This window comes from Buceros rhinoceros, unplaced genomic scaffold (assembly GCF_000710305.1).
Source record: "Buceros rhinoceros silvestris isolate BGI_N320 unplaced genomic scaffold, ASM71030v1 scaffold9825, whole genome shotgun sequence".
NCBI classification, from domain to species: Eukaryota; Metazoa; Chordata; class Aves; order Bucerotiformes; family Bucerotidae; genus Buceros; species Buceros rhinoceros.
The window spans coordinates 1437-17987 of record NW_010414674.1 but is presented as its reverse complement, the minus strand read 5'-3'; the positions used below and the strand labels follow the sequence as shown (position 1 = coordinate 17987).

Below are 16551 nucleotides of genomic sequence, written 5' to 3'. Positions count from 1 at the left end.
TCATTGTCTATTAGCACACGGTGATTCCTGACAGAGGCCTTGTTATGTTAGGTTAGACAACTGAGATTTGGGACATTCCTGTTTTCTAACAGAGAGCATGGAGGATTCGCACTTCACAAGTTTTGGTAGTTTTTTTAACACAAAAAGTCTACCATTTGACTTTGGACACTAAGAACTAGATGAAATGCAAAGATCCTGGAAGTTTCTATGCAAATTTTATTGAAGTCTGTTACTGAAGTCAGTGGGACTGACCCAACTGAGGTTTGGGTCACTCTTGTTTTCTAACAATGAGCATGCAGCATCCACACTCTTGAAATTAGAAACCTGCTGCATGGCAATGCTGATGAACTCAGCTCTGAGGCCCGAGCAAAGCACATGCATTCTAAGTGCTGACAAACTTGGGGATCCCTTGCATGGCATTTTGTCGTGCTGTAAAGGTATTGCTTGCCTGCAAAGAATTGTAAATACATAGAAACTGAATAGCATAGTTTCTCAGGACAGTTTGGTGTTTGCTTTTTAATGATGTGCTCTCTTAAAGTGTGTCGAGTGGTGATCATTGTAGTAGCTTACATTGTTTACATTTGATTAAATTTCATACAGGCTGAGTCAAGATTACCTGATACGTAAGTTTTGTGCCCCTCAGTTAGAAAATACTCATTTTTCAAAAAGTGTAGCAGAAGCATTGAAAAGTACTATTTTTAAACCTTACCACATTTACATCATATTCAAAAAGCACAATTACCCTTAAATGCAATGTGCTTTTACAATTGTCTTTAGCTGTCATTTTCAGCATCAAGCTTCAAGAACGATTAGGGATGTGTAAACTTAAGGGGGAGCAAAAAACCCTAATTTATTGCTTTTCATACATTTCTTCTAATAAAAAAATTCTTGTATATTAGACAACGACTTGGATAGAGTTAGCTGAGCTACCTTCAGGCAGCCTTTGAATATACAGCAAGGGATTATGCTTTCTTTGATCAGTGTTTGTTTTCTTTTAGTCTGTGCTCATCATATTAGAACAACTATCAATTACAGTTCCGTAAACAGGGTTGATATTGCTCTCATGTCTTGGGTGAACACCTGGAGTCATCACATCTGCTTTTCCTTCTCCATCAGTGCACGTCAAGTTCTTGGTAACAGTGTCATTATGTCAGAGCTGCTGTAGACTGTTCGACTGCCAGAACCTTTTCAGACAGTCTGATTCTTTTCATGCTCTTCAAACACCACTTATTCCTTTAAGATCAGGTTTTCTTCAGTAGCATTTGGAGGTATTGCCATTTGGTCACAGAAGAATCAAAACTGAAATTGTGCCTATTGTGTATGTATATTAAATCAAAACAATTCTAAAGCTAAAGTCTTATGTAAAAATTATTGGGTCAGGAGAAGTTCAGTTTTATAAGACTATTGGTTATTAGTGTGATCTGCAGAATTTTGTGTGCTGGGGACAAGTTGCGAGCTTTACTGTTTTTTGTTTAAAGTTAGTGAAAGTGGGTGATTATGATTAACTGTCAACTATCTCCACCATAAATGGCAAGATAATCAGTTAATTTGGTCATAAGTTTTGTTGGATAGCTGAAATGAATACATGTTTGAGCACACAATGAGGTCATGCCCCTTAAAAGTGTTTGTCTTGCAAATTGCATGTCAAACTTTTGACTTAGTTTAGGTAGTTCCCACTTCTGATTTAGGTGGTTAATTTATAGTCTATTCTTCCCACTAAGATGGAAGACTTAACAGAAGTTTGCCACTGAGTGCAGCCTATTTCAAACTATTGAAATTAAAATGTTTTCTTGTTACAGAAGAATTTTTTTAAGGAAGAGGTAAGGGAGAGGCTTGTTCCTTACACAGATTGATTAATTCTTGGGTATTTTATTTTAGTATTTGTTTACTCCCAAGAAGAAATTCTTTAATGAATAGGAAGACAAAAATAAATCTATCACACTCACACTTATTTGATACCTGTTGTTTGCTAGTACATGGCTTCCTGCTGTAAAACAGCATTCCAGATGAAATTTAATCCAAAGATAGATATCGCATAAAGATACTTTCCAAAGCACACACTATAGCTCATACTGCTGTTACGAACAACCCTTAAACAGGTAAGCAGTCATAATCCTGCTTTAACGCTTCTGTATCCTGATATTTTCAGGCCTTTACAGCAAAGCAGCTTTTATAAATATTTGCTAGTCCTACATCCAAAAACCTTGCTTTTTTCCTATCACAGAATGAGAGAGGTAGTCTAAGATTAGAGAAAACTGAATAGATAGACGTGCTGCAAGGTGTCTGTACGGAATGCTGGTTAACCTGTTTGTGCTACAGTGATTTGGTTATTGCTCAGGTAAGTTGTTCAGATAGATCTGGAGCTTTGATAAAATCTTTTTTTTTTTTCCTGTTTGGCAAGGAATGAGAAAAGTATCTTGTAGTTTGCATCAGTTCCACGTGTACCTTGAAGTTATTTTATCAAATATGTATTCTGCCCAGCTTGCCTACAAGGATGTTATGTGGGCTGTGGTACGTCTTGGGTATATCACAATTCTGCTGTATCAGCAAGACCTGCTACTCTGACACAGAAAAGCTAAGCAAGTTTTTTTCTGCTTAGATACTGTTGTCTGCACACTTGATCCTGGGTGCTACAGTATCTTCTGAGTGTAACTTAACTTGAAATTTCTTGAAATTGAAGGTGGGCTGGCTGCTATTCAATTTCCTGTCTTCTACTTTCCTCCCCCTCTTGAGATTGGCATCGTTTTGCCACTTCCAGTTTTATGGGATTTTACCTGTTCTCTATGGATACTCAAGGGACATCTCTGACAACAGAGATCATCTTGCAGATTTTCTTAAATTTCTAGAAGGGTTAACTTTAACATGTCCAGTCCATTGCAAAACATCTATCTGATTTACTTAAATAGTCTCTAGCCTTTTATCCTGTTCCAGCCTGAATGTTTTCCCCTTTTATTGCTGCTCTCGGTCATTTGATTATTTCTGTTAATGATGGCTAGAGAAAAAACACATGCATCACTGAAACCCTTTCAAAATTATCTTATGCTTTTCTTGGGGATTGGCACACTGGCAATTTTCTTGGGCTTTCTTTTTGCTATCAACATGCTTTTGCAATGCCTGCTTTTTGGAACGAGTCAGGGGAATGAAACTCTCATGCTGTTTGGCCAGTATATTTGAACCAGAGTTTGACTCCCTGGTGGAACCCAAGCCTGGCTTTCATTTAGCCAGTTGTCTCATGTTCTTTTTGGTCTTCAGGTGCAGTATGATTTCGGCTTTTAAAAGGTTCACAAGGTATTTACCTTCATGGGAAGCAGACAGGTAGAAAAGTTGTTTAAAATACATCTCGATACTGAAGAGACAGGCAACTCTGATGTGCAGTAAATGCAAAACTAAGTTTTCCTAATATTTGTTTTTTACATAATTTGTAATTAGTCTTTGAAAGAAACAAGGACAGTTCAATCTTTATCCCTGATACTCTTCCCCCAGCTCTGTAGCTCACTGACTCTCATAAGAACAGAGAATTGGTTGGAGGACTATGAGTTTGATTTTTTTTTTTAATGTGTAAACTTTTCAAACTTTCGCTTTTTTTTTATTTGGGTTTTTTTTTTTTGAGAATGACATGAAATGAAAAAGATTAATAGAAGGCAGATAAGAGTGGATTTTGATAGTTAATCAGTGGTATCTTTGGCTCAGTTAATGTTTTTAGAGAATTCACCTTTATGCCTAGATGATTAGATGATACTGCCTGTGTGCACTATACTTGTGGCTGTGCTCGGTAAGTATCTTCAGAGCTGCCTGAAAGAGGTTGCATAACTTTAGTAAATATCCAGGCCTTTTGTTTTGCTTTCCATATTGATAGACTCAGCAGAATGCAAACTTCACAGTATTGTGAGATGCCTGGCCAGTTTAATTGCAAATTTATCTGGCTGAATGTGAACGCAGATCAGAGCAAAGAAACTTAATTTTTCAAATAACGTAGTGATGCGTCTAGCCCATTAAAAAAAAAAAAGCCTATAAAAAAAAATCATTCCCATGTTCGGTACAACTGTGTCTGATAACGTTTACCATGCTTCTCTTAGAACTTTTATCTTCTGCTCATTGATCTATTTCTGTGAGATCTTTTAGTGCTGCAAATGATGTGTTGATGGTGTTCCTCAGTCAGCAGTGTGTTTTTAATGCCCGAATTTCTGTGGGGATCCTTCAACACTCCCTGCTTTATCTGCTTTCTGCTTCTGTAGCCTATTACATGGGGTTTTTTTAGAGCTCTGAAGATACTTTTCCACACTCTTGACAGTGAGAACTCCTTTTTCCCAGTCCGCGCTTTGTTCCGTCTGCTGTAGCCTGTTTTTATGTTTGTGGTTTATGTCTTCAGGAGATGCAGAACTGAAAGAGCCTTTCTGATTTATCAAATCCACCTCCCTGTTGCCGTAGGCTGTCACATCACAGGAGACAACTGTCAACTAAAATCTGAGATATTTAAAGTGGAACTTGTGATCTTTTTGTTCCTTCACACCTCAAAACATTTTTAACAGCTTGGACCCTCTTATCTTCCCAATTGTTTTATATTCTTACTGTCACTTTTGGCTTGCCTTTCAGCCAAGCAGTAAACACATTCTGGTGCTGCTTTGTCTATAGCAGCAAAGTTTTGATCTTTCTGCTCATTCCGTATCACTTAAGTTCTCACATTTTGACATAACCAATTTTCACCTGCCCTGTCTTGTAATTGCTGCAGTATAACCACAAAGGGTCTATCAGATATTTTGCTACCAGGATAACTTCCCTGTTGTTTTCCCCCTTTTCCCCTCGTCTTCTGTGCAGTACCTTTTCTCTTGGCTTTTCATATTCTTCCTTGTCTTTTCCTTTGATACTTAGAATGAGTTAGACCACCACTTATTCTACCAGTGTTTCTACTGCTCACTGCTTTCCTTTTCTTCTTAGGCAAAACTGTTTGAAAAACATGTGAATAGCAATTATTCTATTTCATGTCACTCCTCACAATTGTTCTCTGCTCTGAAGCCTTGAAGAAACACCTGGTGACTGTTGCAATCAGACTGAGTTTATTTTTCTACTTCCTGCTCCTGATTCTTCAGTTACTTCACTGCTATTTCTTCTTAATTTGTTTCTATCTCTAACTGGGAAAAAAAAACCCCACAAACTACAAAGCTGTTTTATTTATTATCATGGTTTTTCTTTCATCTTTGTCCAGTTTTACAACAATCTGAGAATTATGCTAATTTGTTTTCTGAGTCCAACTAGAAATGGCATCTTTAAGCATTATTGTTGTCATATTGGTTGTGTGTTCATACATTGCTTTACAGCAGACGTTTTGTGCGGCTGATCTTGCTTTCAAAGAAATTATTTTTACCACTACTTTGTCACTGTATTATTGCTCAGATTTATTTTCATTCAATGCAAACAAGCTGATTTATTGTATCACCTGTCTGGCCACAGTTTCTATCCCCAGGGTCACGGAAGGCTCTTACTTAAAAAATCAGTGCCATATCATGCCTACCTTTTTTATCTGTTGTGTGTTCACTTATCACCTTTGCCTTGCAGTATTTCTCATTTTTATCTATATAGCCTCTGTGGAAACAGTAAGCATGGTATGACTAATTAATCTGAAGCCAGAACTACATTTGTGTTTTCATGTCCTGATTACGGTTTTGGCAAATAGATGAGCTTCAGAGAGTATCTGTTTATATACCTACTTAGACCAATATAATAGCTCTGGGAATCCCTTCCTTTGGTGGTTCCTCTTCTAGCTGTAATTTCTGCTTACATTCCTCAAACACAGAGGTAGGTTTTTTCTCGTTCCATTTCCCCTCCCATTCCCCTCTTCTCCCCCCTTTCCCTGTAACCTGTTTCTTATTATACATTCTTTTCCTGTGCTGCAAATATTTCCTTGCTTTCTACAATCAAGATGTCTGCAGGATGGAAGTTTTCGTGGAATGATAACCTTTTTGAACACATCGTTTGTATTTTACTTAAGTTAGTCACAGCTCACATAAGCAGTCAAGTCCATGCATCAGTAATGTTCCTTTGATTTGTCTCCTTATTTGGTTGCTGTTGGATTGAAGATACTATCTCCAAGGGTTAGAAGACAGTCTCCCAGTAGACACTTGGGTAAAAGCCTGTATGGGCATTAAGGTGTAATAAGAAGTTTGTTCTCTGCTTTTTTTCCCCTCTCAAGATAGATATTGATTTATGTGATCTGATTTTTTTTTCCCCCACTTTTTTGAACACCACACTGTTAAAATAGATAGTTCTACGGTTGTCTTGACTCAGGCTTGGTTTAAATTACATCTTAGAATTAGAAACATTCCCTCATCTTATCTGTCATCTGGAACTGGAGCCATTCTTGCTGTTTTTGTGTTTTTTCAGTTGTTTAATTCTTTGTTTTAGGAGGTCTCTGCTGATCCCACAGGAACTCTCACAGCTGCTGAAGAGAGAAAGGAGAAGGTGCCAAGTCCACATCTCAGTCATCTCGTAGTTTTGACATCTGGCAATTTGCTGTACGGTTTGGCAGAGAGAGTGGTGGCCACGGAATCCTTGTAGGTTATTTACTGTATGCTGCATTTTGTGGTCACTGAAAGCTGTTGATTGTTTAGGAGATTGTGATTACAAGCCAAAACCTTCTTGAAAGGTCACAAATTCCCGCCTCTCTTTGTGATTTTAGATATGAGTGATAGAAGTAATTTCTTAATTAAAGTTAGTGAGGCCTAACCATCTGATCTAACCACCTTCAAGCACGAGCAATGAAATTTTACTGCAGCTGGTCCAATAATTTGTGGCAGTTACAAGGCCAAATCTAACAGAAAAAAACTTTAATTTTGAAGAGGCTAATGGGAGTATTTAATCTGTATGGTTTGTTTAAACCTTACATTAAGTACTCAAATGGTGGCGGCTGAGACTCAAAACGGCTTTGTACATATTGGTTTTGGCTTGCTAGTGTACCTGTGAAGAAAAGATTATAACGAGCAATTAATACAAAACATATTTGATCAGAATAATAGTAAGCGTCAGATAGGAATTATTTTTTTCCTCAAAAGATTATACTTAAAGATTAGAAGTTTATTTTAAAAATGTATTTTCAAAGGAGCTTATATTCTTTTGCATTCATTTACGCTTAGGTAGAAATTTATTTCTTTGTTACGTTGTTATTAACAAAGCCTACCACTGAGAACAAAGTTGATCTCATATTCCATTCTTTAAAGATTCACTAGTATATAAGTAATTAGGAATTCTGACATTCTGGATTTATTTATATTATTGTTGACTGCCTGCGGTATGGAAATTACAGGACACTTGTCCACTGATTTTACTAGACTTTGGATCAGACTTTTGCAACGTATCCTGAGTAAAATAGAAATATGAATTGTTGATATTCAAGCCTTAGTCTCTTTATTGAAGCATTTTCTTGTCTGCAATCATAGTTTTAAATTGTCAGAATTGAGAATACTTGTTGATATACCTGCATGAACCTGATACGGTTCTTCTCAGGACTAATTTTTCCAAGGTTACATATTGTTATTGCCAAATATGTCAACTGTAGAGTAAAAGACATGCCAAATGTTGCATTTAGTTCACAGTAAATTTTATTTACTTTCAAAGGGTATTTCTGGCTGAGCAGTTTGAGTTTCTTCAGCCTCATCTTGATGCAGTGATGCCAGCTGCCAAGAAACCTTTTCTTCAGCAGTTCTATTCTCAGGTCAGAATTGTGTAATTCACAGCTGATTTTTAAACAGAAGATTTGAACCTTTACAATATGGTGCAAATACTTGTACATCATACTCGTATATTGCTCCTATTAGCCAGAAATTTACTGAATTATTTTAATATTCTGTTTCAGACAGTGTCAACTGCCAGTGAATTACGTAAACCAGTTTATTGGATTGTTGCTGCTAAAGCCATTGATTATGAACAAATGCTGCTTCTCATGGCAAATGTGAAATGGGATGTGAAGGAAATCATGTCGCAACACAATATATATGTAGATGCTCTTTTAAAAGTGAGTACTTTATGGGAAATGGTGTGCTAGAGTTTATATAAACATTAAATTACTGTAATATTTCACTAAAACTGTTAAAATAGCATGGTTAGAGCAATACAGCATTCTGACAAAGGGTAACTTCTTATGAGGAGGTTTGGACAGAATTTTCATTATTCTCGCTGCTAGCAGATGATGATTTTTTGGCTACATGATGGGTGAAACTGACCACATAAGTTTAATGAGCTTCATGTCTGAGTCTTGAATGGTAGGTAGATGTGTAGTAAAAAGAGTAACATTGAGGAAAGAAAATCCAGTGGGCTGAGATAGAGGGGGATTTTCAACAAATGCTAATTTGCTGTTCCAGCAATTTTAGCTTGAACAAGCAGTGGCAATGATCATGCATTAACTAATTGAAGTTACTGTATTTAGAACTTAGCATGTGAAAAAGAAGGTAGAAGGGAAGTTACTCCCCCAACTTCTCAATTCAGTAGAAGTGGACATACGTTTGCTGTCTTTTCTGGTGTACAGAACCAGTTCTTGGGAGAGTCCCTCTCATCCTTTTATATATGCCTAAATAATGTTTCTAAAAGTCGTTAGAAGGAAGTTCTGGCAGTGGTAGAATTATACTAATTCTTACAGAGAAACTGAAAATTTTGTTTTAAAGCTATGTGAAGTATGTATCGCAGAAGTAGTTATGCATTTGGGAGCAGTTTTGATTACACCTTTGTCCCATGTAACTGTTCTCTGCTTAAAAAAACCCGCTAACCCATAGAAGGCAAAATCTAATAGAGGATATATCACTGCACTGAATTTGACCGAATCTTTGTGATTACTCTTCTTTTTTTCTGCCATGGCTTTTTGAAATCCGTTCATACTTACAACATTTGGTCTCTGCAGAAGAATTTTTTCCTTTTGTGAGGGTGCAGCTGCTGATGAATTTGCTTCAGGACAATCAAGGCTAACACCATTTAAAACCATTTCTGGTCTCTACATTATATAGCTAATAATAGTTGCTACAGAAGCCTTTATATTAAAAGCAGTTAACTGTGTTCCGTGGGGCTGTGGGAGCGTCAAGCATAAGCCACAATGTTTAATGTAATAACCAACTACTTTTAGCCACGTGCACACATATTAAAAAATCTGTACACAGTGATAGTATGTATGGAAGCAGATAAAGTGGGGAAAAAGAATTGTTGAAGAAATTCATTAACATATAGTATTAGGCATCTTCATCTTCAGAAGACTCAGTTGTGTGTTGGTTAAAGCATGACATTGCGGTTCTCTGCTTCCTTTTGCCAAATTCCTTTTTCGGAAAACTTGTGTTAAACACTGTAAACACTGATTACTTGGTCAGATACTAGGTTAAATTGATTACTGAGATTCCCTTCTAATTTTCTTTGTTTACTGAATTTTTAATGGGGAAAAAAAGGAGGAAAAAAATAAAAGAGGAAAAAACCACCTAGTTTAACAGTCTTGGAAAGAAAGCACTTTATTGGACAAATATCGCCTTAATAGGCTGCAGTACAAGCTGCTTTTGATGGTTACACAGAACAATTTATTGTCAGTTCACTTTACGTTATAGTCATGTAATACTTTTTTTAAAATGCATTTAAAAGGCTTTAGTCACTGGCAGCATACTTCTGTTTCACTTCATGTAAGTCACAAAGTCATTGCAGCAGTAATTACATTCAATTATGACTAGTTTATCACTCATAATAACAGCTCAAATCCATCCAGGCCATTGATGTTTCAGGTGGAAACACAGGCCTTCTCTCAATGTGAATTGTTCTCGAGTGTTGCAGGATGCACCTAAACTGTCTGATTTGGACTCTTTTCAGTGGGTCCTCTCAGCCCCAGTGAAAAACACCGAAAAACTATCTAATGCAAAATGTTGAAGAATGAAGAATGGTTACAGTATTTCTGAGCTTCCCTTTGAAAGGGATGGGGTGGGTATTTAGAGCGATAAAGAGGTCATGGCTGGATTTTCTTCGGTGGCAGTGTACTGACTTTAAAAAAGTGAAAAATGAGGTTAGGGACTGAGGCAATGGAAATGGCATTTGAAGAATTAGCTTCTTGGTTGATTTCTCAGAGGTGTCAGTTTCACAGAGAAATACACCTCCAGGGAACAGAGCAGTACCTCATTTTTAAAAAAGAACACATTACTGAGGTAATGTTGCAAATGATACGCTAGGAAGTGGTATGCTTTCTACTTTACACATTAAGCTTGTCTCTACAGTCTGTGCCTATTTTAAACTTCTCTGCTTTGCTCTTATTTTTCAGTGTTCTCTTTCAGCTGCATTTCTAGTTCTTGGTGGTTGTTTTTGCTAAGGATGTATAGAGTATGATCCCTTTTATGCTAAAGGTATAATGATCCTTTGTGTTTCGCCAGGAATTTGAAGAATTTAATAGAAGGTTGAACGAGGTGTCTAAGAGAGTCCGTATTCCACTGCCAGTCTCTAACATCCTTTGGGAGCACTGCATACGCTTGGCCAATAGAACTCTTGTGGAGGGGTAAGTAGTCAATGAAAGTCTTGCTTTTGGGTAAATATGTCTATTTTACGGATTTAAAGGTTCTATTTTGTAGTGCATTGGTAAGCTTGTGCTTTTGGGGAGCCTAAAAAAATCTCAAGGCTTAACATAGTCCTTAGCAGTTGTTTCACCCTCTCTGGTACAGCATTAAGCCTAAAGGAGATGGTCTTGTACTTAGATACTGCTTAAGAATGACATTGAGTGTTTTATTGAAGCATTCAAAAAACAACATAGTTCTGTTCCAAATAAACTTCTATCTGAAAATTATGACTTCCTGACAGAGCAAAGAATAAACTGTCATTGTCAGCATCTCTATGGTGATGTCATTTGTTTTTGCCAGGAATAAAGATGGAATTGTCAACCCTAGCAGTTATCTTAGAGTAGCCTTGGAGTGGGATTTTTCCAAATTCATCAGGAACAAAGAGGTTTCTTAGTTAACTTGGTCAACAGAGGTGCAAGAACCTTCGCCGGGAACTGCTACGCCTTGCTCATCCCTCCCTCTTAATCAGTGTCCCAGTCTTTTCAGAGTCAATATTGTAGCCTGAGTGTTGTAGTCTTTTCATCCATGGCATTTATTTTTGTGTTCCTGTCCCCTTACTACATGTGTCTGGGCTCTCATCACAACCTCTGCATTGTAGAATAGGTGCTGTCTTTACTCCTTCTGTCTATGTTTTCGTATTTCTTTTCTGATTCTATTTACTCTATGCACTCCCTCCTACCTATTTTACTTCTCTCCTGTTGTCTGCTTTAATTTAGGACCTCAACAACGTCCTTCTTCTCCAAGTGTTAGCTGTCTGTTGAGAATCATCGCTTCCACTACTTCTGCCAGGCCATCTTTTTTGAACTTACGCCCATTTCTTTTTGCGTCATCATCCTTTTGCAATCTGTTGAGAGATCAATTACATCTTCAGGGAGGTTGAATCACCATGACCTCCCTCTGGCTTCTCAATTCTTTCGTGTGACATATAACCTTTACAACTATCTTTTCTTTTTGAAATTTTGTTTTCCACTTTCCATACAACAAATCAAAAGAAGTGGAACAAAAGCATCTTTCTTCTCCCTCTGTCCCGTTTTGCTTTCAAGTGGATAACACCTTCAGTCACTATCAACCTCCTCTGCTTCATCCCTTGTGCCTGTTTTGGACGTGGTTTTTTTTTTTTTCTTCTTATTTCACAATTTTCCTCGTATTTGGTGACTTTAGTGATCATGAACTACTTAATTCTTAGCTCTGACTCATATGTCTTCCTTCACACTGCAGTTCTGGTTCACACTTGGAACTTACCGTGAAACTTTCACTTTTACTTTCATGTAAGCATTTCTCTGACTAGTCAGAGTGGACTGGGAATACCTTGCGGGTAAATTTGTCCTGTGCCTTTTCTTAGAGTGTAAAGAGCACTCATTATCATCTCTTCCCAAATATCTACCTGTAATTTCTCATTCTTCCAGTTCTGTTTTCCTCACATGCCTTGTAGTTGCTTTCTCCACTGGGGAAAGGGAAGAAAGGTATTCTGAACAGCTGATGCTCTAAATACCTTCCTAACTTCTTTCATCTCTGAATTCCTTGAAGGTATGGAATTAAAAGCCTTGAAGGAGGTATTTCTTCTCTAGTCAGCCAGTCAACTGAAACTGCTCTCATCAGGCTCTTTCCTGAGTGAAGAATGATCTCCAGTACAGACAGCCATATCCTTCTTTAAATTTTGCCCTGCACTGTTTCCTATCTGACTTCTTCAAATGCTTCAGGATGTTCTATTGAGAATCATTGTCCAGTCTTCTATGGAGCTACAGAGGGCTTGTGCCTTGGTCCCCTCTCCTTATGCCTCTATTATTTCTGCAAATTCTGCAAATTCTTTCTGTGTAGTAACTGTGAGGGTACAATTTCTTCTTACTCTTAACCTGATCTTGCTATGTTTCCTGTTTCTGCTGCCTCTTTTGCATCAAGATCTAATATAGGGACTGTATAATAGTTAGGATCAACTTCATGAACCAATGGAAGACTGAACTTGCTTTAAATTTGGTACAAGGGAACAGTGGGAAGAGTGGACCAAATTGTTGCTTATGGCAGCAGCCTCTGGGTGGCCTGGATTAAGTGTATCAAGACACTGTGCCCCAGACCAGAGCTTTTTTATTCTCTATACGCTGGTGATATTGGCACTGTGAAGGGCATTGCAGTATTATTTCTTTTGATCTTGACAAATGCAATTTCTTACCCATTTGAAAAACTGCAAAGATCATTTTCCTCATTTGTTGCCTATCCACCCGTGTCTAATCCTGGTATTACCCTGCCCTAAGCTCATCTACTGTCTCCTCTTATTTGAGCTCAAACCTGTCACCAGTTTTCTGTCAATCTACTCTCATTAAAACATTAACCTCTGACAGAGATCAGCCAGCGCTGCTACTCTCTGTTCTCTGGTTATTGCGGGTGTTTTTGAACAAACAGCTTTTGTGCCTTTCTCTGATACTGCCCCTATTGCTTCAGCAAGCTCCTGCTGAGCATTCCTAAACTGTCATGTTACCTTTGAGACTTCAGAGGTCGTGATCACTTGCTAAAGCCACTGTCTAGTGTGCTGATCGGCATTGCTTTTCATTTCTTTTAACCCGCTTTTATTAAGTTGTTGCATAGGATTTTTAGTGGCTTTTGGCAGTGGGGTAGTGGGGTTTTTTAAGTATCACTGGGTACAACGAGGTTCTGTTCTATGAGTGGGGCTAAAACTTAGAATACCAATGCAAATAAAACTCTGCATCAGACATCCTAAGAGGAGTTCTTGTTGGCTTTCGACTTAAAACCATAATTATGTTCCTCCTCAAGGTTTGAAGGACTAAGTTAAACAACTTTGAGAAGTACGATTCTTTTTTATTTCTTTCTAATTTTTAATTTCCACTGTGTTTCTCTTTTCAGTTATGCCAACGTAAAGAAGTGCAGCAATGAAGGACGTGCCTTGATGCAACTGGACTTTCAACAATTCTTAATGAAACTGGAGAAGTTAACAGACATTAGGCCTATTCCAGATAAAGAATTTGTGGAGACCTACATTAAAGCATACTACCTAACAGAAAATGACATGGAGCGCTGGATAAAAGAACATAGGGTAAGGGTTAAACTTGCATTCTTTTACTGTCTATTGAGAAAATTCACCATGATCATAGTCATGCTAACAACTATAAATGATCAATGCTTCTACGTGTTAAAAATGAATTTATGCATATATATATGTATTAATTTGTTATAATAAAATCTGTATGGGAAGCAGTAGAAATGTAAATGTGTGTCTGCAACTGTTTGTTCATTATGTTTGTTATCACATGAAGTTAGTATGTGTTTGTACTGATGCAACATCTGACGACTGGGAAGGATGAATAAGCCAGTCACATCTACCTACTGTACTAAAAATGTAGAGAACTGGAGTGAGGTGAAATTGAAAACATTTGTGTACTGATCAGAATATGCCTAAGTGCACAACTTGATCATCGAGACGTATGGTTTGAAATCATACCATGAGGTTTTACTTTGCCTTTAGGAGTAGATTGCTTAAACCAATTTGTAAGACACAGTGGATAAGGGTCATTGCTTTTTCTTCCTTCATTTAATAATACTGAATCAGGATCAACGTTGCTCTCCAAGTTAAATCTTCATTTGTGTTTTGAAAGCATTTATCATGCTTCCATGATAGCATAATCCAATAATTATAACAGGACTGTGTAAGTAACAGTCACATGCTATTGGAGCTGCCCGTTGTCAAAGTGAGAAGTCTTTTAAAATGGAGTGCTCTGAAGTCTGTATTTTGGCATTACTAAATCCCACTAGAAATGGATGAAAGAAATACATCCTTAATATCATTTCCCTTGTTTTACCTGGAGCCACAAGAGACATTGTGAGTTGTTGTTTGGAGACCCACATGGAAAAACTCTTGCTTAAACCTACTGGTTGAAGCTGTATTTTGGATAGTGTTAGGTGTGAAATGGCAGTGTGTGAAATGGATAGTGTTAGGTGGCAAATGTGGTGTTTTAACAGGTGTTAACAATTCTCGTCTTAACATTTTTGACATGTTTCCTCCTTTATCATGTACTGAAATTAACATTGTTTGGAGACCCTGTAGACAGAAGTATTTAAAAGCCTGTTGGAACAGAGAAGTCAAAATAAAAAAGATCATCAACCTTTGTCACAGTTTGTTTGGAAAAATGTTTTTATGATAAAAGCTTATCCCATTTGTGTATATATTTCCCACCACACCTCCCAAAGAATAAAAAATACATTAAAAATTGGTTTATATATATCCATATTCACAGAATTATTTTCTGTGAACTCAGACCGACACTGCTGAAGTTGTAAGCATTTTCCATTATAATCTGCCATTGTAGCAAAATACAATTTTGCCTCAACTATGAAAACTTTCGAGACCTGACTTAATAACCACTGTAAGTCTCCCTTTTGTACTGACTGCTTCTATCAGTTAAAAAGTCCACAGTGTGTACGTTTGCGGTTTTTAATTTTTTATCTTTGTCTGGAGTTTTATTCTGCCATAACATGATCTGCTTTTATTTGCCAGGAATATTCCACTAAGCAGTTGACCAACCTGGTGAATGTTTGTCTGGGCTCCCACATCAACAAAAAGGCAAGACAGAAGCTGCTAGCTGCTATTGATGACATAGACAGGCCTAAAAGATAACTGGAGAAAGCTACTTTCCTTGTCATTTGTACCTTCTTCTGTTCATGTGAAGCATGTAGACAGATCTCTCATGGACTAATGACATTCTCAAAAAACATTGTGTGTGACTTTTCTTACCAGCACTGGAGACATTCTGACGTAACGTTCTAAAATACAACTTTTCTATTCTGTAGAAGTTCTTTTCTGTTGTATTTCTTCTTTGTTTTGTTTTGTTACTTGCCCTTACTAAAGGGACACTTTGTGTATCATGGATGAGCTGTATATTTTGCAAAACTGTTTACTGTAAGTAACATCAAAATCAGAGAGAAACACATTGGCTTAATATATAGATGATGCTCTTTTAATAAGAGGGCTTCTTGAAGACGTAATTTCTTTCCTCCCTGCTTTCACCCTCAGAAATTGTGCTTTATTATGGACCAGTGTAAAATGAAAGGAAATGTACAATAATTGATTGATGTATCTTGCATGTGAATTAAGAGTGCAGATCAGCTAAATACTGTCATGTTAAAGCTTCTCATCTTCATATGTATTTAAAAATGTCTGTTTATTTCAGAATTTAGTCAAATAAAAATTATTAACTTCAGATTAATAGAGGATAATAAATACTGTACACTAATGTGATTTCTTTGTGAGACTATTTTCCTAATTCAACAATGCAAAATGTCATTACAGTAGAAATTAGTACTGTTCCTTTCGTATTACTTCCCTTTTGTACATCTGCCAGTCTTTCTGGTTCTGAAGCAATAGTACCAGGGAATATGAATAATGGGGTTTTTTGGCTGGAGTTTTGGGTTGATGCTAAGATAATCTTACTATTTCTTGCTCTGCTGTAGACAACCCAATTGATCCTGATCAAAGCAAAATTGCTTGGCTGTGTATTTGTCCTAGAAATTGATTTGTCAGTGCATCAGTGACTCCACTGAAGTTTTCAGTATGTAAAGTTTTAGGAGTTTTTTTGTTATTACATAATACACTTTTTGCAGTGCTCTCAGATCTTTTGAAAAGAAACTTGCTAGTATTGCACTAACAGGTAAAATAATTTCCATAAGCTACAATCCACTAGTGTATACAACACGGTAAATTCTCAGTTTCGGTTCATACTTACTGAACAACAGCAGTACATAGGGACAGAAAATTGCCCCATGAGACCATTATAATTGCTCCTTTCTGAGGCTTTTCTTCTTCATCGGAAGTGGACTGAGCTTCACTGTGTGGGTTCAGTGAGGGTCAGTATACAGTTTTAGAAGAATGATAGAATTTACATTTTGGGTATTGACTATGTAGTATTCAGCTCCGTTGTTCGTCTGTATTTTAAAGGAAATAAGATTTCAAACAAAATTTAACTCCATTCTTTATTGACCATGCTGTCAT

The 16551-nt window shown here is 37.1% G+C and overlaps 1 protein-coding gene across 1 annotated transcript in view; it reads left to right on the top strand.

Moving 5' to 3' along the window:
* Window positions 1-15619, top strand: part of CCDC132 (coiled-coil domain containing 132) — a 79284-nt gene extending 63665 nt beyond the window's left edge. The window contains exons 22-27 of the mRNA XM_010137169.1: window positions 6400-6548; window positions 7609-7705; window positions 7847-8005; window positions 10377-10498; window positions 13413-13602; window positions 15061-15619. Of these exons, the coding sequence (XP_010135471.1) occupies window positions 6400-6548; window positions 7609-7705; window positions 7847-8005; window positions 10377-10498; window positions 13413-13602; window positions 15061-15180 (837 nt within the window). The 3' untranslated portion in view covers window positions 15181-15619. The remainder of the gene's footprint in view (window positions 1-6399; window positions 6549-7608; window positions 7706-7846; window positions 8006-10376; window positions 10499-13412; window positions 13603-15060) is intronic.
* Window positions 15620-16551: the final 932 nt, after the last annotated feature.